The 25543-nt window shown below is 40.1% G+C and overlaps 1 protein-coding gene across 1 annotated transcript; it reads right to left on the bottom strand.

The window, feature by feature from the left end:
* Positions 1-408: 408 nt before the first annotated feature.
* On the bottom strand, positions 409-24974 carry C6 (complement C6). Its single transcript, XM_062627763.1, has 18 exons — positions 24637-24974; positions 23268-23425; positions 22404-22560; positions 20141-20285; positions 19350-19491; positions 18384-18522; positions 16578-16778; positions 12817-13057; positions 12010-12132; positions 10947-11113; positions 9615-9840; positions 8248-8419; positions 6470-6581; positions 5908-6040; positions 4744-4935; positions 4149-4239; positions 2600-2841; positions 409-687 (listed from the first exon to the last, which is right to left on the bottom strand). Exons 2-18 carry the CDS (start codon positions 23423-23425, stop codon positions 506-508), a joined length of 2823 nt encoding a protein of 940 aa, XP_062483747.1. The 5' UTR covers positions 24637-24974; the 3' UTR covers positions 409-505.
* Between the last annotated feature and the right edge of the window lie 569 nt (positions 24975-25543).

Raw genomic sequence — 25543 nt, 5'->3', positions numbered from 1 at the left:
TGAGGCCTTGGTGCTTGACAAGCCCTGGGGCAATGAGTTGGAACGTTGAAGGACAGGGAAGGTCGAAGAGCAAGCCTTGGGAGGACGGGCCAGGATGTATTTGTGGCAGGAATCTCAGTTGGAGGCCAGAGAATGTGGGGATTGTGAGAGTGTCTGCAGCACTGTGATTGGACTATTTACCTGGAGAGTTTCACAGTGGCCAATGACATTGAACGTTGTATGTATGTGCAGGTTGGGAAAGTACCAAACAAGGGGATAAAAAGGGCTTGGTGGTAATAAATGAGAATTTGAGTCTCTGCATCAACTTGAGCCCTTCTTGTGAAATGCCACAATTTTCAGACCAAAAAAAGGCCATTGCCACTCATCTCCCAAAAATCTGTTAAGTGAGCTTTATTTTTTTTTTTTTTAATCTACTTGTCCTTTTGTAACTAGCCAGGTTGTTCCCAGGATTGCTCAGCCTGCCCATGGTGGGATGGTCATGGTGACTGCCAGGAGAACTGATGGGTTACACTAGGCAGCTCCCCTGCTCCAGCACCTCCAGTTTGATGCCAGCGCACTTCATGGCTGCCAGCATGCAATGACTGACTGTCCTCCTCCTCCCTGTCGACTCCATTTGGATGCAGTGAATTTGTCTCTCTTCTTTGGGACATTGGTAAGGCATCAGGCAGGAGCACTGGGTCTGTGTCTCTGCGAATGAACATGTTGGAATTTTAGCTGCAAATATCATGACTAAACCCATACTTTACAACTTGATAGCGTGTCAAAGTCCAGTGGGAAAAAACATTATAGGAGGCTCATGATACATTAGTTACAAAAACCTATAGTCATACACTGGATGGTAGGGTATTAAGACTAGATACAAAACCAGCTTTAAATGCCAGGATTTGCAGCAATGGTTTAGATACAGAAGCATAAATTAAGTATCTATTTTTATCCACTGACTTTCCCTGACTTTTCTTTTAAACAAAAAGATATTAAGTTGACTTTCTGTTCCAAATTATCCTATCACAGAATGTTGCTGTGAAATGGTGTCTTAAGGTCCACATTGTGTCAACTCCTATTTCATTAAAGCTCCTTTTATGAATGCTAAGCTACCTGCTGCTGGCCTGTGGTAAAGCTCAGTCCTGCGGGTTATTTCATTACCCATTTCTGACCTAATCAAATTCTGACTCTTCACATTCTTTCCCAGAAATTCCCTAGGCAGGAAAATAAGTTTCTGCTTTCCTTTTCTGAAAACACACGAAAAACATGTTTTCTTCCATTTAGCCGTACTGCAGTGTCTTCTGCATCTGTGTTGATACCAACTAAACATTCTAAAATCAAAACTTCAAATCTGAATGTTTGTGTATTCTCATAAGAAAGAGGGCTTTTATGAACATGGTGAGGAGGAAAGTCCAATTCAAACCTCTTGAGCACCACAATAAATACTTATTTTATTTAATGTATTTTTTTGTCTCTCTCATTTTTCCTCACTGAACAAGGCCCCTCTGTAGGCTTTTGAGAGAAAAACACTGAGGTGCTGTCACAGAATCCAGCTTTAAGCCACTTCCACTGTGAGAGCAGACCTAGGCATCTTAGGGGCTCTGGAATAAATAAACCCAATATATTTTTTTTAAATTATAGCCACCTTCCCAGGAGCCCAAGGTATCTATAGGCTCCACTAGAGCATGTTCCTTCAGGGCCACAAAATGGTGATGCCCTCTGCTACAGCCCCACAATGAGCATTTCATGTAACAATTTTATAACCACGTATTACAAATCCTGTGCTACCGAAATCTTGCATCTTCAAAACGGGGTCTCAAGATTGCTGCACACTGCTGTTGCTTAATTTATCGTAACAAGACAAGGTGTGATAAGGATCACATTTGTCTCTGGAAGCAAGTGAAGGAATAAGTGTGGCTGCCACTCAGCCTTTTCCTGGCAAATACTCAATATGTGCAGAGCCAGCCAGCACCTCAGACATTTACAGGAAAACCTACTGCTCTTATCACCAACTTACACAGTAAATAGCCAAGTTTCACAGCAGTGTTTATAAAATAATCCTCTTAGGGATTTCATCAGCTTAGTGAGTTCATTAAAACTTCTAATAAACACAGTTTTCACATATGGTTGTTTTCAAATTTTACCATTAAGATCCCATTAAGCCTGCTGGCCCCAGTCTTGCTTTTAAAGTAGCATCATGATTTAATTTCATAATTTAATTATATGCTATAGAAGGTGTGGCCCAAATTAACTCCTGAATTACAAACTACTGTTTATAGTAGTCTGAAAGGGAATGGACAATAACACTGCCAACTACATTTTTGTGATTAGAGATTCAAAAGTTAATTTTACTGAAAAAATTCCCTTCATTTTGTGCCTTACTAATGAGAAGTGGCAATGCTACACCACTTGTGGGTAAAGGGAAAAGGCGTGTATCTAGGTATAACACTTGCTGTCAGAGACACAGGGCTGACCACAGTTCCACCCTCCTCCTACCGTAAATTGCTCATATTGACCACAATGCTTCTAAATCTCATTCCTGGAGCAGTGAAGGAGTCATCATATTTCATTTTCAGATCCAAAGGGCTGGATAAATCCCACCATTCAAAAGCCGTACCTGGACACTCCTCCCAGTCATAGCAGGTGTCATAGCCACAGGGAACTTTCTTCAAGCTCTTTGTGGAGAGCTTTGCCCTTTCAATAGCCCAGTCCAGGCTGGAATTATCATGACAAGGGCCGGCATGTAAGAAATGAAATGACTGCTGTCCAAGGCACAATTCAGCTGAATACTGACAGCTGGGCTTGGTAATGCTCTGTTCAGAAGCAGCATGTAGCACACAGATGTCTTCTGAGTAGTGACTGGTCCAAGGGAAAAAGAAAAATTTTAGCAGGCTGTGGAACAAGTCCATGCTTCTAAACACTCCACCAGCAAACACAGCAAAGCCATGGCCAGGCTGCGTATCTGTCTAGGCTGTCCTAGCTACTGCAAGACCTGGACCTGATACAACATCATGCTGTGAGCTGAGGAAGCTTTGGTCCTGTCAAACAGATGAGAAATGGAGGATGTGTACCTACACAAGAAATCAGGAAATGCCATTACCTCTGCAAGATGGCTTGTCTGAGTTAATGCAGCCCTGCAGCTGTGTGTGACAGTCTGCTCTGAAGCACACTTAGTTTGGGACCAATGGCAGGCAAAAACAGCCGTGCTGCTTGTAGTTTCTTTCTGTATTGCTCTTGGTTCCTGAGTGGGTTTGTTCTGAGCAAGTACAGGCATTTCCAAGCAGCACTATTTTGTGGAGCCTAGTCATCTCCCAAAGAGAGGGAGCAATACAACTCACCTTGTTTATGTTTCTGAATTAAGTTTATAGTCAACGAAACATTTCTAGTTCTCAGAGGATTTGGCCCATGTATGTTTGACAACGTCTATCACCCCCTTAACATGCTCTCTCCCTTCCCAAGGGCTCTTGACAGAGAAGACGCCTGGTTATTTGGGCATTGACATGAATGAGATGAATCCCATGCCAAGGGTCTTGCCTGCAGTCACACAGGAGCCCTGTGGTGGAAAGGGTTGTGATCTCAGCACTAGAACTGCCCAGCTCATATCCAGTTTGTGATCATCTTATCTATCTCCAGACCCACATCTGCACCTTGGCCAGTCATTTACTAAGATCCTCTAGGATAGCCCTCAGTTCACTTGATTGCTTAGTGGTCTCTGCAGGTCTTGTTGTATGGAGATAATAAATCCAAGTTCCATACATTTTCATATGCTCTGGATTCTGAAACATACAGTATTTTGCAGAATGTTAATCTGAAAAAGGTAAATCTCAAACATAAGGAGCATGACCTGTTATAGCAAGGTGATGACAGTGAAAATATAGAAATTGGAGGAATATAGAGAAGAAAAGGAAGACTCTAGTAGCAGATGATAATGTATATTAGAAAGATGTGCCATGATGTGCCATTTGGTTAATGTCATCATTCATTTATTTCACAGGCTGTAAATGGGGCTGTAATTTGGATACAGGGGCATAGGTGCCTAACATCCGAACAGTTATTGAATTGTTGTTGTCTTTTGTTAGTCTTTCTGTTTTGTGTCACAGTGGGCTCTTGGCCTATAAATAGAGAAACTTTGGCTTTTCTTTTTCTAATTAAAGTACTTAACTCACCCACAATCTTCTTCTGGAGACATACAAACACACTGAGATCCAACCTGCTTTTGTCCTGGATTGCAAACACCTCTAATTTCAGTTTGCACATCTGAAACAAAAGAGTGAGAGTTACTGTAACTAGCAACAGAGTGAACAAAAATATGTTGGACTCCTGCTATGAAACCTAAAATGGATTTATTTCTACCTATCCCTTATTTTTCTCTTCAGAAGCTGCTGTGGTTGAGATTCTGCAAGTAGACATCAGTCTTTGCAAAAATCACTTGAAAATCCTGTACAATGAGAGAAGCTGAAGTTTTAGTAGAATGCATTCTCTGCTTTGTAAAGCCTTGTTAACACAGCTGGGTGTTGTTTTGGTTTTTTTAAGAAAACAGGTTTAGTATCTCAATTTTATAATTAAATGGTACATTGCACCCAAAATTTCTGAACTTAACGCAGAAGTTTGGGGGTGAAATTATATGGCACTGTGGCAAGCACAAAGTAAAACCAAAATTAATGAACAGTTGTTATACATCTTTAAACCAGGCAACTAGCTAAAACTGTGCTGTTAATACCAGCACTATAGAAACAGTAAGGTATCTGCAGGCATACTGACCTTCTCCACATGTAATAGGTCTCAAAACAGGTGGTATCCAGGACAGGTCTTTCCCACAGGTGTACTGTGTTTGACCTGTGACTATAAACCCAGCCTGGCAGCTCAGCTTCACAGTTTCATCAACACTGTACTGTTGCTTAAATGGGGAAATTGTGACACTGTCAGATGTTGGTGGCCTAAGACAAACCAAGGCTGTAATAAACAAGAAATAAGTATAATTCTTGATGGTTTTATGGTGTTTTTATGGTAGATATTTACAGCAAGTCCTAATGCTTCATCTAAAGAGCCATAAAGGCGCTTAATAACACTGAACATTTGACTGACATTAAAAACTAATAAATATTTAACATAATTAAGTCTAGAAATTTTCAGTGAACTGTCATAGTCTTTTTAAATATTTTTCAATCAATAACTAAATAATTGCAATGTGTTTCTACTGTTTGCTAGCATGAGTAATTTAATTTCACAGTTTAAAAATAAGAATGGCATTAACAGCTTTTTTTTTTTTTTTCGCATGAAGCCAGTAACAGAACAGTTAATGGCCGTAGCAAACTTGGTGTTTGGTTTTTTTTTATAAAATGAACACTAAGTCAGTGAAATCACACCAGTTCTAGAAAACTATCAGAATCTCTCCTGTTAGCAAACCCAGGTCAGTTCCGGTCCTTACTTCTTAACTGGAATGTAAATACTTGAAAGCTTTGATTTATTGTGGAAATTTTGAAGGCAACCTGGGTGGGTGGTATACCATTTAGTACAAAAAGTGGTAGACAAATTCCTTTAAGAACGCTTTCTTCATCATAACTCTATCAACTTAAAGATACCTTTGTAAGTCTGGAAACAAAAGGTGAGTCCTTCTGGTAAAGATATTTAAAAGCAGACAAGAGAAGGACGTCACAGCATCCATCTGAGGGCTTTTTAAAGCACTGAATATTACAATGTCCTTACAAAGAACATAATAGTTGTACTTCTGAATTGAAAGAGGAATGATGCAGTGACTCAGTAGGCTTTTGCTATATCTACATGAAACAACTTTTTAAAATGCCATCTTCTCAAATATCATTACAGATTCTTTTGTTAAAACCAGCATTAAAATGTTTTTTTTTTTTTGCCTTTTTCTTCCACTCCTGTTTTGTTGCTAGGCTAAATTAGTTTTCTCTTTCTTACGTTGACATTCAACAGGTTGCTGCATCCAGGTTTGATCTGGCAGACACCGAAAGAATTGATAGCCACTGAGAACATGACCACTCACACAAGCAATTTCGGCTTCTTCCCCCACAGCATACTGGTTCTTTTCATTCTACAAAAAAAAAAAAAGAAACCAAAAAACCCTCAGAAATCTATGGTAATGAGACTAGACATTGTTGAAAGAAACAATGGTAAAAGCCTGATGATACGATGTAACGAATGCGTGGTTTTCCTACTGTGAAATAATGAGTCATCCACTCAACCTATATAACGGTATGTTTGTTCATCTGAACTACCAGATGTCATGGTTACAAAACAATTCAAGGACTACTGTTTGAAATGAGTTCTACCTTGTGTTTGCTTCAGGTGCTGGCGGGCTTTGATGGAATAGAGTCCTACAGCATGCCACATATACAGCAACAGGCTCAGCTGGCACAGTAGCTAGCTTGGTTGCAAGGCACATGTAGCAAAAAAGCTGCAAAATTTCCCAGCTCTGCAATTGGTATACTTGCCTTCTGTAACACTCATTTTTCATGCTCACCCTAATAAAGCCGTATTCTGGTGGGTCTGGCCTGGAGCATCCAGACTCAGGTTCACCAATCAAGACATCCTCTTCTTTCCTGGCTTCATCATCATTTATACAAGGAGCAGCTCTGAAAAGTAAAAATTTGCTGGTAATGATGTATCTTAAGCATTGATGTTACCAAATGACAATGGCAGAATGTCAGGAGCTTTGGAAAGGAATGCAGTGTGTCTTGTCCCCCTCTCCATGCTAAAAGACCAATATTATTCTGTTAAATAAAATATGATGAACATCAAAATGTGCAGGTTCTGATAGGAGTGAGATTGCAAGAACATTAAAATGTGATAGATACAGGGCTACAATTTCTACTGACATAAGTCATGAAATATTTTTATGGATGTCCTGGGTTTAGCAGTAGCAGTCGATTTTTCTCCTTCTTGGTAGCTGGTGCAGCATTGTGTTTTGACTTTCAACCTGGAAACAGTGCTGATAACACAAATGTGTTTAGTTGTTGCTAAGTAATGTTTACCCTGACCAAGGACTCTTGAGAGTTTCATGCTCTGCCAGGGAGGAGGGGAAGCCGGGAGGAAGCAGAGACAGGACACCTGACCCAAGCTAGCCAAAGAGGTATTCCATACCACAGCACGTCATGCCCGGGGGAGTAACTGGGAGTTACCTGGAAGGACATGGGGTCTTCTGGATCAGATTTGTTTTTTCGGCAGGTGGTATTGTATTCTCTTCCCTTGTTATTTTCTCTTATCATTGCTGTCGTTGGTGGTAGCGGTGGTGATTTGTGTTGTACATTGGTTGCTGGACTGTTCTTGTCTCAACTCGTGGGAGTTGCATTCATTCGATTCTCCTCCCCATCTCTCCAGGAGCGGGGGGGGTGGGGGGGGGGGTGGGGGTGGGAAGGAAAGAAAGAGGGAGGAAAAGGAGGGGGGAGTGAGTGAACTAGCTGGCTGGCTGGGTTTAAACCGTGACAATGGGCTAAGAAAAAGAGGTGAAGAACAACAGATGGCAGAAGTCCCTAAGAAACCCATGTGATTTGGCTGGGTTTAGTCAAAACCCCCCTGCTGCCATCAGGCAATGGCTAAAGGAGGCTAACCTCTGTGAGCATGGAGCTGTACAGCCATGGTGTCTAACTGAGATGAGTAGCAACTGTGGAGCCCATTGCTTTTAATCCTCTGCTATTTGCTCCAGAATCTCCTCTGTAGTCATTACAGCAGGGATGATGAAAATCCTGCTTCAGCTCTTGGTTCCAGTAGAAAGACTGAATCTGCACAAAGCCTTGCTCTTGAAGATGCAAGAAACTGAGCCAGTCTGGGGTTGGAGTTAGGGTTTAAATTCAAACCATGCAAAACAGGTACATCAGACATAGAGTGAAAATACAAAAAGGTTGGTGGTTTCGGTGTAATTCTCTCTGAGATTAAGTTCAGACCTAAATGTCCAAGAGAATAAGGTGTGGTATTCAAAAAACAGAACCTGCAAACTCCCACGAAAGGAAACAGATGAGTTCTCCATGGTTTTGGAAAAGAAGCCATGTAAAGCAGTGTTGAGAGGTCTACAGGCACACTTTATATGTAATTCATCAGTCGTTTCTAGGAATGAACAATGAATACAACCAAACTTGCAGCAAGTTCAAAGATTTTCAGGTATTTCCTTCTCTCAACAACAGCACAGAAGTTCAGAGAGGACAGATGTCTGCTATTTCTCTTTGGTAGTCACAAAGCCGTTCTGGAGAGCTCCTTATATCTGCCTCATGACTAAGGAGATCTTTCGAATTACCATCTTCTTACCTGTCTGTGAACACAGAGACATAACAGTCCTCCTCTTCTTCCTGTTCACCTTCACAAGGCTTCCCACCATTCACAGGGGTGGGGTTATTACACTCCCTGGTCCTTCTTCTTTTAAAGGAAGCATTGCATGAACTCCATTCAGACCAGCAACCCCAGCGGCCATCTACAGCAACTTCAGGAAATAAAAGAAATCTCATCTTTTGGTAGATCTGTACCATACATAGTATTTCTCTTAAGGCCACATACAAAAGAAATGATGGTAAATTCATTATGGCGTTTTTCAGAGGTTTAAAATTTTTACTCTTAAGGGATTAGATTATATCTAGAAAAGTGGTTTTTCAAAAGAGGTCAGCCAAATTCCAGCTGCTTTATGAAAACCTAAAATATACCTTTCTTTATAGTTTTGATCACAGGTAACATTCAAACCCAGAATCAGCTAATTTTTATTTCAATTGCACATACAGATGTTTGAGTTTTTGCAATGCTGTCAACCTTTTTACATAGGACAGTATTTAATAAGTTATTAAATAAACCTGAACTCTAGCACCATGTCTAAATCCCTAATACACACCATATGCAAGCAAAACTAAAACACTACTGTCTTCTTTTAGCCCTTGTGGTTTTTTGTCTGTGGCACCATGAAGCATATATATAAAAAAAATATTTACACATCCTTTCTTTTCTGTGTAAAATATACTTTCTACATTCATCTCTATCTGCATGTCTTCAATTGTTCATTCTTTTCCAAGTATTTCTTTATCAGGGTCACAAAATGAGACCTGCCTTAGTGATTTTCCCTTTGTCCTCTTTTGGTCCTTGAATTCAAATATACATAATCATAAGTATAATGCTGGAAGTCTCTTCTGTTTCCCATAGGCATGGCACTAGTGCCAATTTAATTAAAAACACTGTTTGCATGAAGTAGTTCTTTAAATTCTTCAGAATGATGATTATGTTCCCTCTCCTCAAGACAACTGAGTTTTCCTTCAACATGTAATCAATTCTTATCTCCATTAGCCATTTAGTCTTGAGTATAATAGGCTATAGGGAAAACTAAAGAACTGGTTTCATAATTTTTACATTGATTATCTTTGATCTCAACTTCCTACATATTGCTGAAAAGCTCATTTGCTATTATCTTAATTATGTAGCTAAGGAATCTTCTACCATGTCTTACAATTTCTTTTCAGCTGTGCATATTCAATTTGATTCTTTATTTTCAATCCTACTTTTATTCTTACTCTTTCTGACCATCACCGTGTGGTAAATGCTATGGATTTAGTAATGGAAGGTTATTTCAGATTAATCCTTGGTTAATAGATACCAGAAGGACCATATTTACACTACGACAGTATCACCCCAAATACCTGATTTGTATCCTGGAGCTTGTGTCTCACAGCTTTTGCCATAGGTGCCAGCCTTGCACAGGCAGAGGCACTCTGTCCCAAAAAGCACAGGCCTGCCATTGTTGGGGCATGGGACACACTGGCAAGGGTCAAACCTTCCCACGTACTCTTTCAGGGCTCTCTGCAGGTTGCGACGTTTGGTCACAGCACACGGCACATTCTTCACCAAATCCATGATGGGTGACACCTGGAAGGCAGCTGTTCAGTAAGCAGTTACGTAGACACAACAGAGTCCTGCTGGGAGAGCTGCAGCGCTTCTAAAGGCACTAGGGCCTGCATATGAAGCCATATAGAATCATAGAATAGTTAGGGTTGGAAAGGACCTTACGATCATCTAGTTCCAACACCCCTGGCATGGGCAGGGACACCAGGAGTCAGGCATGCTGAAAGTTGCAGATGCTTTAAAGGAGCATGACAGTGCTATACATCCATATGGAAGTATTTAAGGCCAAGTTAGACTGGGCTTTGAGCAACCTGGTCTAGTGGAAGGAGCCCCTGCCAATGGTAGGGGATTAGGACTAGATAATCTTCAAGGTCTCTTCCAGCTCAAACCATTCTGTGATTCTATGTTTACCCCGTTTATACCTCTTTTCCCCAGTTTAGGGCTCTGTGAGCCGGTGGAAAATGAAACAAGTGGAATACTACGTCTAATAAGTCAGAACACTATAGATGACATGAGGTTTGTTTACATGTGGCTCCTGCCGCGTGAGACAAACTTACACTGCCTTCAGAAGCTCAGCATCTGCAGTTAAAGATCACTGCATTCAGGCTGGTTTTGCTGCTTGCCTTGAGTGCTTTGACACTGCTGCAGAGTGGCTGCTGTGCCAGCTGTGGAAGGAGGCAGCTGACTGCACTCACAACAGTGCTGGCATGCTGGCATTATATGAGCAGGACAGAGATAACAGGGGACTGTTGCTTTGCTTCAGTTTGGCTATGTGCCATACCTTGCAACAAGTGAAAGAGCACAGGGACAAAAGTGTTCCCAGCACCTCGGACTGCTTTCCTGCACAGTAACTAATTCTTGTCCATGCCTGAGCTCCTTCTGGTGACACGGCAATTCATTTGCATTCCTCCTTCTTACTCTAATTGTCCATGGACAATGCAAACCTGGTGTAGCTTAGAAACCTACATGCACAAGAAGCAGTTCAAATAAATGCTTTGTGTATTTAAGCCCATATACATTCATATCACACACAGCATTACATTAAAAGAGAAAACACTCGCAGAGCTCTCTGAAAACTGCTAACTGGTGAGCGCTTTGCTACCTCAACATTTTTCTTATTCTTCTCTTACCTCAAATTCAATCACAACAGGATTGTCCTTTACTGATTCCAGCCAGTCTGTGAAGACTGTGTGTTCTGGAAAAGCCTCCTTTTTCTCCCAGGCCAGAGCTGCAGCATGCTCTGATCTGCCACCCTTTACCAGAGAGACAGACCGCTCAGCTGACTCCAGAATGGAACCTGAAAGGGAATTTCACCACAATATTGTCAGACAAAGGCTCCAAAGATGGTGGATGTAACAACAGTCTGAAAGTGTAAGAGGATAGAAAACAACATACTAAGATTTTTTGAAGATTGGAATAATAAAGTCTAAGCTCAGACAAACAATCCCTGCTATGACAGCAGCCTGTCAGTCTTTCAAAAGAAAATGCCTGAGACTTCAGTGATACAGATATTCAGAAGTACACAAGACACTGAAAAAATTGCAGGAGGTACAGCAGGCTTCACTAGAATATACACTACGAGACAGGATCTTTTTCCTAGCTGTTAACACCTGAGTAATGGGAAATGATTATAAAATGAGGACAAAAACATGTAGGTGGTGATGAAATTCCTGTTTTCATTGATGCAGAATATGACTCTTGCTATTCTTGCAGAATGCACCATCTTTCCACAGTTCCTGAGACACATTTCTGACATGGCCAGGGAACTCCTAGATGTCTGCTGACATGAGAAAAACAGAAGAGGAAGATCAGGGAGTATATTATTGTTGCCCAACTCTCTCAATGAGCCCTGAGCAACCCTTAAAGATCATAGATTCAGTCATGATCATGTGTCCATTTCCCATTTCAGTATGCTTGGCCCTGGACCCAGGGCTATGGGGAATGTTTGCCAGATCTGTGACTGACTGGAAGAGCCAGTGCCACTGGATCTCCAGTGGTCGTGCTTCAGAGCAGAAGAGTAGTGTTTCTACATCATAATTTCTTTTATATGTTTCCAGTGCTCTCTTCAGAGACAGTGGCTTCTCTGGATGAGCATCTGCAGTTCAGCAAAGCTGGGAGACCACCTGGAGCTAACGGAAATGGTATCTGTCAGGGTAAGTAACAGGACATGAGCCCTGTTTTCATCACAGTCACCTTCATGTTTCACAGTCATCCTGTTTGTGGTGCATCTGGTACTGACTTTCTTTTTCTTCCTGAGGAACACACGCCTTGTTGTTTCTGTTCGGACACACTCTGTTGATTCATCCACTGCCAGGCCTAGAAATATCACAGAGCAGCAGCTTCATCCCTGTAACCACATTACATGATGGCACCATGCCCCCAGGCTCCCACATAGAGGTGAGCCATCACAGGTCTCCCTGCTCCTCACCCACCACTGAAGATTTTGCTACTGCAGGTGCTTGCTTCCCCAGGTACAAACAGCATTGGACTGCGTCATGCCTGCTATACCGTTTAGGTACCCTCCCATACCCATGCAAGTTACAGCAACAGCATTAAGGATTACAGCTTTTAACTTAAAAATTCCAATTTTGTTGTATTGAGTTTTCATTTTGATAGTCTGGCAGTCATGGAAATATTTTTAGTAATTTCTAATAAATACCAACAATTTCAATGACTGTATCCCTAAAAATACCATTTACACCTATCAGACTTGAGTCCTACACTGGAGTATGCTGGAACACCTTTCCCTGGTGGCACCTGGTCTTGACCTTTAATTACTTTTATCAAGTAAGGGACCTCTTGAACTCTTCAAATTAATATAATGTAAGCAAAATTTATTCTTGTTCTTTATCCAGGCAGTGTAAGTAATTCCTGGATCTATGCAAGTCTAAACAATATTTTTTGCTGTTGAAGGACATACTACGTGGTGAAAGACCTAAAAACTGTGATAGGAAAAGCTAGTAAGCATATTGTGATAATTTCTTCTTAAAGATTACATACCTGAGTTCTTCAGTTCCTCAGAGCTATACTGGTAAAGAATGTCATAGGAACCGCCCACCTTCCCAGAGGTGTAGTAGTGAGTGCCAAAGTTATCAAATATTCTGCTGTATAAAGCATAATTGTACTCCAAGGGCAGGTGGTTAAGTGCTTTTAGAAAGACGTCTGAGAGCTGCAGATCTGACTGTTTCATTGTGAAGTTTGCAACAGAAGTTATTTTGTGGACTCTAATAAAGTTGGAATTCTAGAAGAAAGAAAAGGGTAGTCATAGCATCTACATAGGTAGTTAATTGCAAAAAGTAGAGAAGCCAAAATTATGTCCTGAGATACGTTGCTAGAACTGATTAATCATGTGTATCATGCTGCTTTAACCATGAACAAACTATACCTGGAGATTCCAAGATCCCTGTGAGGTTCTTGAGGACAATGCTCATTATTCCTTTACACTGTGGGTGTATATAGCATTCTAAAGAAAATCAGGACTCCCTGAGCATCTACCAAACAGAAAGCAAAAGGATTCCTGCCAAAACAAATATACCAGGAACTGATAAAACAAACAAAAATTTCAGAGGAAAGGCTTGGCTTGATTTGCAAGCAATCTGGTGAGTGGCTATTCTGGATACTAAGTCAATCTCATGAAGTTTCAGAATATGTCAGTCTGCTAAAACTAAAACTAAACCACAGTGTTAAAGATCTCATTGAGTTCAAGTGTCGGGCTATCAATACTAGAGGCAAAAGAAAAGAAAGTTCAGAAACTGGAAACCTACTATCTTACAAAAAACTAGTGGTTTTGAGACATCTAATTCATATATTTTTCTAGTGCTAGAGGCTTTCAACTAAATAGAAAGGAGAGGAACAGAAAATACTGAAAGGGATTTACAAAGTGTTAAAAGGAACAGACAGCACAAGGCCAAAGCAAAAAGATCATGAGCAACAGGAGGGGCATAAAACTGGAACAAATGACCACCCAGCAGATAGAAAAAAATTATTATAAAAAAAAAATTGGTACTGAATTATATATAGGTGCTTCTGCTGAATTTTGCTGCTGGTAGTTTGGCTCTCCTCTATTTCTGTCTTCAAGGTCACTTGGCTTGGAAGATTCAAGGATGCATTTAGACAGGGAGGTCCAAGCCAGGACTGAGCAACATAGCACATGAACTGGGTTTTGGCTCTCAGTCCTGCACAGCAGTGTTCATTTCATTGCCCTCATTTGCACATTGGAAAATAAGCTGAGGATATGCAGCTTTCTGCTGCAGTAAGAATTAGCATGGAAGAAATAGTTATGTAACACTTCCCATAGTTGCACTTAGCTCCTAAAATACCCTGTGGTTAATCCATTTTTAGGATTTTCAGGTGATTTAGGTTCTTATTCTCAATTTTCAGCTGTGCCAGCTAACATTTCAATTACGACATGCAGAATTACAAGCCTCTTTGGCAAACGTTGATTCTAAAACCTTAGCTGGTTGTGGCATGCTTTTCATCTCTTGCATACTAAATATGAATTTCTGCTTGACATGCATCTTGCATTTGCATTTGCTGCTACTGATCTTAAGTGCTTTTATTACTAGCAATTAATTGTTTTTATTACTAGCAATTTACCTTACAGTTGTCAAACCTAGTGATTTCTCTGTTAAATCCCTGAGGCTCACACAGTATTGGAAACCCTCACTTGTAGAACAATCCCAAGAAACTGGATTCCAAAGTCTCTAGTTATTTCTGGGCACATGTTTAATCATAGTGGTAAAACTTGGTGCCTGTAGCAAGCTTGACCCATGAGTAACAGGTATTAATATAAAATATTAGTAGATCGGAAATTATTATTCCTAAAGAAAGCCTGCTCTGAATCAAACATGAGTACTTGTCCTTGGTTCAGATCAACACATTTAAAACAAAGCACTTCACCAGCTACTAAGAAGAAGGAAAATGACTGCTACAGCTGAACCCAAGACAGTATCCAAGTTCAGTTTTGATACACAAACAACTTCATTGACAAAAGGGAACCAAACACAACCTGAGCTGGACTGATGTTGAGGTGAGTAGTTTTAACTGGAAATTTTCTACAAAGCAGGGTATCACCTGAACATGCTGATTAAGTAATCTTTTATCCCAAATATCATAAGCAGATTTGCCACAGAATCATGTCTGTCCCTGCCTGACATCATGTCCTGGGTTCAGCCATAGCAGTCATTTTATTCCTTCTTAGTAGTTGGTGCAGTGCCGTGTTTTTTGACTTTCAGCCTGGGAACAGTGCTGATAACACCGATGTTTTTAGTTGCTGCTTGGTAATCTTTAGTCTGACCACGGCTTTTCTGAGTCTCATGCTCTGCCACGGAGGAAAGGAAGCCGGGAGGAAGCAGAGACAGGACACCTGACCCAAACTAACCAAAGAGGTATTCCATACCACAGCATGTCATGCCCACTGTATAAGCTGGGGGCAGTTACCCGGAAGGGTTAGATCACTGCTCTGGTCGGGCTGGGTATTGATCGGTCGGTGGTGAGCTGTTGTATTCTCTTCCCTTGTTATTTCCCTTATTATTATTATTGGTGGCAGCAGTAGTGGTTTGTGTTATACCTTAGTTACTGCACTGTTCTTATCTCAACCTGTGGGAGTTACATTCTTTTGATTTTCCACCCCGTCCCTCAGGGAGTGGTGGGAGAAAGGGGGGGGATAGGCGGGGCAGAGAGTGAACGAACAGCTGTGGGGTTTCTGAGTGACAGGCTGGGCTTAAGCCATGGCACACCACCAGTGACAGAGATGGCCTCTTATCTTTGACCTCTCAGTTTTTCAATTGTAGTTCAAGCAGTCCCGCTCAATTAGCTACCACCAGAAACACTTGAAACACAGGTTAAGGGAATGGGCACAAATTCTGATACAGAGCCTTCAGAAGTCCTTTGGAATAACAGCATGGGAATTCAGTGACAGGAAAAGGAAGAAAATAAATAGTATGTAATAGCAACAAACTGGAGTAGTTTATAATGAAAGAATAGAAAAATAGTTTATAATGAAATGTGTTACTTAATATTCCAGTCCTATGGTAAGAATTTTTTGTTACATTTAGGATAGAGAAGGGTGGGAAGTGGTCATCTAGACTCAGCTGTGTAAACAATAGCCCACCCCTTACTGCCATTAAACTATAAAAGGGCACAGTCTTATATCCCACAGTATTCAACTGTATTACAGGTGCAGAATTTCATGGTAAAAAGGTTTTCTGTTCTCAGACACTTTTCTGTGGATGTGTTATTTCCAAGATTATCATCAAGTATATCTTGGCAGCCATAAGACTCCAATATGCAAGTTAGTCACCAAATCAGAAACTAATGTAGAATAATTCCCAGCACATGCATATGTACAACATTCTTGAGTGCACTTCATTTCTTTTCAGAGTTGTTTGCTACTGTTACTACATGGCATTCTCCCTACTTGCTCTATAATTATGACAGGAAAAGGAGTGTTTTACCTGATCTGATAGTCTCATTTCTATGTTAAATCTATACTTTTTTAAATGGAGTAAGTTATGATTTCTATACTAAAACGAGCAGTGCATGTTGCATTGTGGAAAATATGTTATAACCTGGAGCATCCCATAGTTTCAGAAAAACTTTTTAATGTGTGATTCTAGTAGCATAGTTATTTGTTTGCTTACTTGTTTTTTTAAATGCTGTGCCAATGCCTTGATAAGGAAAGAAGCCCCTGGTAGCTCAGTTCTGAAATGAACAGACAGAAATCAAATCAAATGAAGAAATTTGAGGCAACATTCAGTTACCTTTTCATATGAGGCTTCAACAGCTTTCTTGAAGGAGGAAGATGATGTGACTTTAACCCGTTTCTTTCTTGAGAATAAAAATGGAACACCAGAAGATCTTTGAGCACCATGAGTGGATGAACTATGTCCATGAGCACTATCACTCAGGGGAGTTAAATCATTGTAGAAATCTGATGTTACATCATCCTCTTCATCTTTCACCTGTAGATTTAGTAAAGCAAAACACATTTTCCCAAATAATAACCTGAAACAGAAGCCTAGTAAGCAATGAATTTTTGATTTTTAAGGAATAAACATGCCTGATTAGTTGAGACTTGGCAGTAAGCTGAAAATTGTTCTTAACCCTAAAGATGAGGCTGAGAAAGGTTAATAGGTGAAGTGAGTACTAGATAAGAAGTAGCATTACTAACAGGCATTTATACAAGAGAGAAAACAAGAAAAAGGCATGTAATACTTTCTTTTTTTTTTTTATTTTAAATTTTTCACCCTCATGCCTCAAAGCTTAGGAATAATTTCAACAAAGTATTTCAACAGACATTTCAAAGACTGTCAGACCTTCATGCTACGTCCACACTACGACTAAGTCCCAGTCCCATGGCTTCTGTATTGTACAAGGCAAAGAGCTTCATGTTTTCTGTCTTTTCTTCATAATTCCCAGTTTAATTCCCAGTAGGTGGAGAGGAGCTGGGAGCAAACCTGCCTGATCAAGTTGATAAGCCTCAATGGTGCTGTTGCTCAAGGAAAACTTTAGAATCAGATCAGAAGTTACTAATTTCCCAAAACCCACATGTCTGAAAGATGCCTTTTGATTTCCTTCTCTAGACTTGTTTAATTAATAGGGTTGCTAAGGAACCTCGGAGGTGAGGTGATCCATTTCCCCATTTCCGTTCTGCAAGAAGTCATATGCTTTTGCATGAAAACATACTGGAGTTCCAAAAAGAAAGCCTGATCCAGTGACCCTTCTATACCAAAGGCTGGTCTAAATGTTAAAAAGATATAGATATACTCTCAAAGGTCAGATTCACAAACCCTTAACACTTCTGGAAATGGACATCTGTAAATTAATAAACCACACAGCTTTAAAGTGACCTGGGCAAACCAAGGCTTGTTTTTCCACACTGGATATTTATGCACACAGTAATTTTTCACCATTATTTATAAAACCTACATGTTTCACAATGAGAACAAAAAGGCTTTGAATAATCTCCCCAGGGAAGTGGCAAATTCCAGTAACGCTGGACACTTTAAAGGTTTGGCTGGACATGACACTGGAACATCTTGTCTAGACCATGCGTTTGCCAGGAAGAGTGACCAGGTGATCCTTGAGATCCCTTCCAACCTGCTATTCTATGTCATGGCCAATCCAATTGCAATTTCCATGGAACATATTAGGGTGTCCTTTCTTCAGTTGCTCCCCTTCAAGTAATACTAAAAACACACAGTACTCCTGGCAAAAATCAGCAGTTCAGTTTTCACACATTAGTTGAGATTTTTCACATCCTGCATTTTGAAGGAGCAAGGCTCAAATCAAAACAAAGACATGGCCACAGCCATAAGGAAGCAAGAGAGAAGCCCAAATCAATCATTTGACTGTGCAGTGAGTAAACACAGATCTTAAAGGTGTGAGTAGAGCCACGTGACTGCTTAATTTTTCCCATTTCCACACATCACTTGAAGAATGTCCTGGCCTCACGAAGTTGAGAAATCTTGTCCTAAACCACAAATTACTGCCTAAGACTTGAGCACACAACTTGGACTGTAATTATGGAAATAGTTTTTCAGCCAGGAGCTGCTACTTGAGAATACCTGAAAGCTGACAGCCTCCAGGTTTGCAGGAACACGATACGATTTCCTTGTCTCTTTGCGCTTAACTGTGGTGCATTGTCCTCCATTGAACGAGTTGCCAAGGACTTCCCCTCGGCTCTCTCCTGCCAGAATGTGAAATCTAACAAAAAAATATAACCAGAGATCAAACAATTCCAGAAAGACATATAGACTTGAAACTTTCTGTGGTATAGAGCTGCACTGAAGATTTTGTAGGTTTGAATGAAATGGCATTAACATCTGTGTTATGTAAGTGCTTTGAAAGAAGTTCCTCTACAAGGACATCTAATTCACCTGAAAAATGCTGCAGTAGCAGCTGTTTTTCCTACTTTTCATCTGTGCTTAGCTGTCTAGGTAATTCCAATATCATTATGAGACAGTCACTCTTAAACAGAGAATGGCCTAGTAAAATGAACAAGCAGTTCTCCATTTCTGCCATAACTGATATTAAGCAGAGTGCACCGAGTTCAAAATTCAGTTAAAAAATGCATGACTACTTGGGATAAGCATCCCTTGTTTAGATCTTACACTGCTTAGATTAGTAGTCTGGAAGAAGTGATGGTTGGTATCATGTGAAAGGTATCATAGACAAAAAAAGCAACACCCTCAACACCCTGAAAATTTCTGAGGCACTAAGAATAACCGAGATGGACGTTGCCAGTATGCGATGCTAAGGTTGCTGTGGGGCAGGAAGGGTAACTCAGAGTGCAGTGCTCCTTGACAGCAATATGTCTAGTCCACCAGCTCTTCAGAGCAAGACTGACAGATGCAGTGGACAAGGATTAGCATGAAGGTTTGGCTTCATTTTTACAATTTCTGCTTAATTTTAATATGAGAGATTATGTATTTTAATGCGATACTTTCAAATGCTAGTTGGGGATTATGTTTTTATGTAAATTAGTGAGGTAAGAATTTCAGGTTTTCGAAAAATAAGAAAAGATGGCTTACCCACTGCCTATTAACTGCACACCTGGGATGCTCTCATACTTTCTGTTACACACGGTCTTTATCCTCCCACAATTTCTTTCATCAGAGTTGTCCCCACAATCATTTTCTCCATTACATTCCATTGTTTTTGCAATACAACGACCTGCACCAGAGAAACAGCATCAGCAATGTGAAGATTCAGCATGTCTGAATACGGAAAAGGGTAGTCTGTTTTTTTTCCCTAGTAAAGGTGTGAACTTGTCTTAGGAGTTAATAGTGAGGCAGTATAATGCATAGATTATTCCTCTGAGAAATGGATATTTCAGTTCTGCCAGTTTTGCCTTGCTTTGAAGATGTGAAGGCTTCATTTTAGGATTAGCAAAAGGGTATGAGGATAAAGCTATTTTAAGGCTAATGAGGTGTATTTAAATTGAAGTAAACAAGAAATACCAGAAATTCAACAAAAACAGTGCAAGTTTATGTTCAGACAAACTCTATGGATATGTTTGTACATGAGGAATTTGTGCAAAGAAATATTATTGGAACAGTGCTGCTGTCTATCTATCATGGTCATACTGACATCCCAGGCTAGAGACTGCACTTGAATTACTTCTAGTTACAGAAGAAACTGCAAACATAAGCTGCTACTAATTCATATGAAATTCTGGAGCAGACTTGTGTCCCTGCTTCTTTCCCCTGGAATTTTTGTATGGAATATACAAAACCTAGATTATCTGGACTTTTCTTGCCTCAATGTCTAATCACTTGACTACCTAATAGTGCAACAATTGTGCAATGAAGATTATCATTACCATTTTCACACTGAAATTTATTCTTGCAATCAATTTCCACTACATTGCAGAGCTTAGCTGGGAAGCATGGGCGGGAATCCACCAGTGACTCCGTACAGGCCTGACCCCCAAACTGTGATGGTCGCAGGAATGTCCGGACACGAAACTGTAAGGCAGAAGAAATAAGACCAGAGTGCTTTGTGTGAGCTGTTTTTGTAGCTGAGTGCCCCCTCAGGCACAGTCACATGCCTCAGGGCTGCTGAAGCTTTTATCAAAACTAGGGTCCCAAAGGAAATAATTTTTTTTTTTTCTTACATGCTACCATGCCATCACCCCAGGTAAGGGGGGCAGTGATCTGGAATCCAAGAGACCCACTAGCCCTGACAGAGCACACATGATGAAGCACTTGACAACCTGGGCTACATCACTGGAAGAATCTAAAGTTCAGTCCCTATGTGTTCAGTTTTAATGGCACAGCAGGAAATGGTGTGCAACAATCTTAACGGAGATTTTTCATGTTCTTTATCATCTCTGTTGAAATAGAAATACTCTGACAGGGACATGTAGTGCCATCCCCTAACCATCTGGCTTGGCTCCCACACATGGGGCCTCTTGTCTGAAGTGCACTGGATGAACTGGAAGAAAAAAATGGCTCTCCTGACAGTTTCTGTTACCAAACATGATATGGGAGCAAAAGCTAAAGCTGACTGAGTTTTCTTTCCCAAAGTCACTAACATCCTTGCAGAATAGCAGTGCTGAATAAATGTTGCTAGACAAATCACTTCAGATATATTTTTCACTCTAAGAGACTGGTAGTGAGACCTATCTGCATGAGACTGAACAGTTGCTCCTCCAAGAATTTTTTCCCACTGGAAAGCACAGTTCCTTGCAGACTTCTGTTACTTCTCTTCCTGTAGAGAACTACTGAACTCAAACAGTGCAGGAAGATGTCTAGTAAAAATCAGTAACCAAGTGACTATGAAGGGAGAATGCAAAGAGCAACACCAGATCATCTGAAAGCTTTTGAGCTCAAGATAACAATTACTCCATTTGGGGTCCAGAGCACTCACAATATTATTTGTGTGAGCTTCCACTTCTTCATCTCTTCCCCTCACTTGGACCTTGTTTACACTAATCTTCACACTTAACCTTGTAAGTCATGTCATTTTGACAGTTGCTTGTATTTATCACAAGCAGTGATCTTTATATGTTGGAGGGAAAAATGGATCACAGTCCACAAAAGCACCTTTTTTCTTGAAGCAGCTAATCTGTTGCACCAATATTTGAAGTTAACAAATACGAACAATGCTTCTACATATGCATATGTAAGAAACTCAGCCATTTAGGAAGATATTGATTACCAAAAAATTCCCCTTCTAGCTCTTGCAGCTCACTGTCTCCCACTTTCACTGTTTCTCCCTGCTCTGCCCTCATACTCTCAATCCCTGTTGCAGGATAGGAACCCCGTAGGGTGGTTCACATTCACACCTAGAACAGATTCTTCATGTTTTCCTTATCCTGCCTGGGCATCAGAAAGTTATATATGTATGTAAAGATACACTTAGGGTATCTGACAGGTTTTTCAAGACTGTTTTTCAGGCACAGAATGGATTTTGGAAGCTGAGCAGGACATTCAGAGTCGTATACTGCATCTGCACAGAAACAGAGCTGCTGTCACAGTTGATCTCAAAGCTCAGACCCAGCCACATAACTACCCCATGCAACCTGCAGTCCCCTCCACTTCCTAGAACCTTACATCTGCCAGGACTTAGTTCCTTTAGGTCAAATCCACTTGAACTTGACTTTTCACCTCTTCCCTCTCTGCCATCTCACCTCTAAGTATACCAACAGTCAACAGACACAAGACCAAGAGGAAACAAAAAAAAACATCCTGGGGTTTTATTCCACAGATATTAAGCACATCCCCTTCAGTTTTGTATAGGCTTAAAAGGTTGGAGGAGTGGTGCTCTGGATTTCTTAAAAGCAATCTCAAATTGATCCTGACTACCAGTCTGACACACAGCCTGAGCATTTCTAGCCACTACTGGTTAGGATTTGTGGGTTAACTCTTTTTAGTAGATGATTACATCCCATTTTTCTTACCTTTAGAACATATAGTATGCTATGGATAAGCCAAAGATACTGTGACTTTCTCCTGCTTAAATAAAAATGCAAACTCTACAGCTTGATTTATCCTTTATATGGAAAAATAACTGTAATTGTGACAATGGAACTTTTGAAGCAAGTTCTCGTAAATGAATTTACTCTTTTTTTTTCTACCTACTTGTTTTTTAATGCATGGGTCACATTCTGACCAAGGGCCGAAGTCTCCAATCTGACAGTTGATGGGACATATTTGTTGGTTACATGCACGAGATTCCTGCTTTGTGCACAGCTGGTCACAGAAGTTTTGACTATAATATTCATCCATTCTTATTTGCCTAAAAAAAAATTTACAAGTTATGCTAGGAAGGAATCATAGGTATTTTCTAACTGTGTGTGAAGGCTGATACAGAAAATTATTTTGAGCCCAATGAAAACAACTTGAGAGATAATAGGTAGTTGCAGAATGTTGATTAAAAGGAAAATACAAATATGCTTTATGTTTACAGAGCAACTTTTTCCACTTCACTTCTACTGTCCCAGAGAATAGTACAGAAAAAGCCAGGAGGAAAAGAGGGGATTTCTCATAAATTTAGAGTATACCACTGCATTACATCTAATTTGGTGCTGCTGAATCTTTATTTGACTTTAATAAGATTAATAAAATTAGCCATACAGGGAGAAACTTTTTGTACACTTGCCAGCTGGAGCTGACTTCTCCCATGATAATGCTCTGAGCTGGGCAGAGCTCCCAGACCAGGGCACTGGGCACTGGTCCCCCCCTTATAGGGGGCTCACCCTCACTACATCTGTTGGCAGATACAGGTTTGTTGGAGGCACTGTAATGCTGTATATACATAATATTGTATTTTTTTAGTTTTGCAATTAAAATATAATATATTCATCTGGTAAACTGGTATGACATTTTCTCAGGATATTATGGAAGCTGGAGCTTCAGGCACAGGTCCCCCTCCTCAGAAGTGCTGGGGTCTTTTTCTCAGGGATTAAGCGGAGGCACAGAAGTAATGAGATAGGTTGGCCCTACCTGTGCCTCGTCTGTGTGCCATAATTGCAGGTTTGTGAACAGGCAGACCACAACCCCCATGGGTAATGTTCACAGTAGCACCCCTGGCTGCTCTCAATCAAGAGGCTCAGAAGGATCAGGTGAATTAACATAGTCTTGTCTGTAGTGAAGGTGTCCATCTACAGCACATGGGCAGATAACAAAAGCTCAGGAAACTCATTTACAGTTATGCCTGTATCCTTAGAGAGACATTTCTTCTAATTTGAAAAGTCTATAAATCTGCTTTATGATGCAAAGTTGCTAGGCAATGTACCTAGAAAAAGGCAATAATGCAAGACACACATTTATCAGTAATTTAATTAATACTTTAAGGACCAAAATTCTCAATGGCCTTTTTGGACACTTATTTATCAGGAGTACTAATCATGCCTGCACATTATTTCTATTGAAGAAATCACTTATAAATAATTTTGAATGTGACGAATAAAAACCTACGATTGCTCTTCTTGCTTAGAGGTATTCTCAAAAATATTATCTAGGAATAAGAATAAAAGCATGAGATAACTCATAAAATATGAAAAAAATCAAACAGGAAATTAAGAACAATGAGCTCATCTATTACCCTGTAACCATTTTCACATGCCTATGAATCCCCTTTGTATAAGTGTTTTGCTGGAGTGAATTATTCTTTTAGCGTTCTGTTGTTCTTAGTTTTGACTAGCCTGTCCAAACTGCAAACCATCACTATTCAAAGCATACCCGAATTTTCTACCAACAGGAGAAGACAGAAAAAGTAACCACTTTCTACTGCAGTGGTCAATTAAACTTTATTTGATGAGGCAGAAGGTTATAGGCAGTCTTTAGGAAGTAATAATGTTAGTAAACTTGAAAAACTTTTTCCAGACAAACTGTTTATTCATTGATTGAATCAACACTAAATTTGATACATGATTACAGTAGAATATTATCTTTATTGTATTGTTTTGCTTCAAAAAATGAAAAGCTAATAGGAAGTTTTAAAAGAAAATATTTATTTTAAAACAATACTCAAAAAAAAATTCTTTTTTTAAAGTTTGAAACGAAATGTGCAATTGTTTTCTATTTTAGGTTTTTAGCCATATATGCTATCATGATTTTTATACCCTGCTGAGAAAAATGAAGTTATGTCAAGTCAAAACGTTGCTTCCTCCTTTGGTAAAGAAAGCCAGTAAGTCTTCACACAGCTGTTGTAGTGAGGACTCAGAGCACTTTTTACACAATAATTCATCAATGAACATGCCTTTCAGAGAGATCCAAGTATAAGCAAACCCAGAATATGGCAAAACTGGAAACAGGGAAATTAACAGTCTAGCTAATGAAATAGGAGGAGAAGAGGCATCTTTTTGCTTACCTGAGTTGCTGGCTTAGAAAAGAGATGAAGCCCTACAGAACGATTAATTTGTTTATTCCTTTGCTGTACTGGATATAGAAAAGCACCATTTATTCTCGTCTGTGAGCAAAAGTGCAAGCAATCAAAACATCAGAAGCAAATCAACAGCCATTAAAATGTACACACATGAAAGATTAATTCAACATTGTCAAGGAAAAAAAAATGAACACAAAACTCTTCCTTATATGTCTTGTAACCCGTGTGCCTTGAAGCTAACAAAAAATCTTCCTTATTAATTCATTGTAAGACTGTTAGCTGCAAAGTCAGTCAACTTTGCAGACTGGTGTGACATTGGCATGGTTTGCTGCAGTATTTTATGCTAAAGTTTGGAGGTTTGTTTGATTTGGTTATCCATTAATGAAGGCAGACATAGTCTAGTGGCAGAAATGGTCAGAATAAAACTGCCTCTCCACCAGTACACCAAGAGAGACATATTCTAGAAAATTGTGGAGAAACAGTAATCTATATAGATTTATATAAATATAGCTGCCCATCAGGAGCTGAGAGGAATAAAAATACCTCTGTATTAGTCCTTAATGCCTCAATGTATACTGCAAGTCTCCTTGTGCTGCCAGATAGAGCTGCATAACCTTCTCTTCTCTCTCTTCCAGTCTGAAGGCAAGAGAGAAATCTTGTAAGGTGGCACATGTCTATTAATTCGTTATTGCTTTCTCTAGGAAACAGAGTCCAGGCCAGGGAAAAAACACGTATCTGCTGCTGCACCCTCTCTGCAAATGTGGGCCACCCAGAGAAAATAAAATCCAAACTATATTTGAGGTTATATACAGCTCTTTGGCTTCTCCCCTCTGTGATGAGCTCTGGGAGCATAGTGACCCTTGGCAAATGCAGACAGCAGACGAGCTGCTGA

This window comes from Pezoporus occidentalis, unplaced genomic scaffold, assembly GCF_034315485.1.
Source record: "Pezoporus occidentalis ecotype Australia unplaced genomic scaffold, CSIRO_AGI_Poc_V1 ctg306, whole genome shotgun sequence".
Taxonomy (NCBI): domain Eukaryota; kingdom Metazoa; phylum Chordata; class Aves; order Psittaciformes; family Psittacidae; genus Pezoporus; species Pezoporus occidentalis.
This window is presented reverse-complemented; position numbering and strand designations above follow the sequence as displayed.

What these genes read in the sequence shown, in the direction of transcription:
- C6 (XM_062627763.1), bottom strand. Translation starts at nt 23,425, where the DNA reads ATGGACACCTTCACTACAGACAAGACTATGTTAATTCACCTGATCCTT. An exon ending in TTGAAGCCTCATATGAAAAG is followed by an intron (nt 13,058 to 16,577) that starts GTAACTGAATGT and finishes TCTTTCTTCTAG; the next exon opens with AATTCCAACTTTATTAGAGT. An exon ending in TGAGGAACTGAAGAACTCAG is followed by an intron (nt 12,133 to 12,816) that starts GTATGTAATCTT and finishes TGATATTTCTAG; the next exon opens with GCCTGGCAGTGGATGAATCA.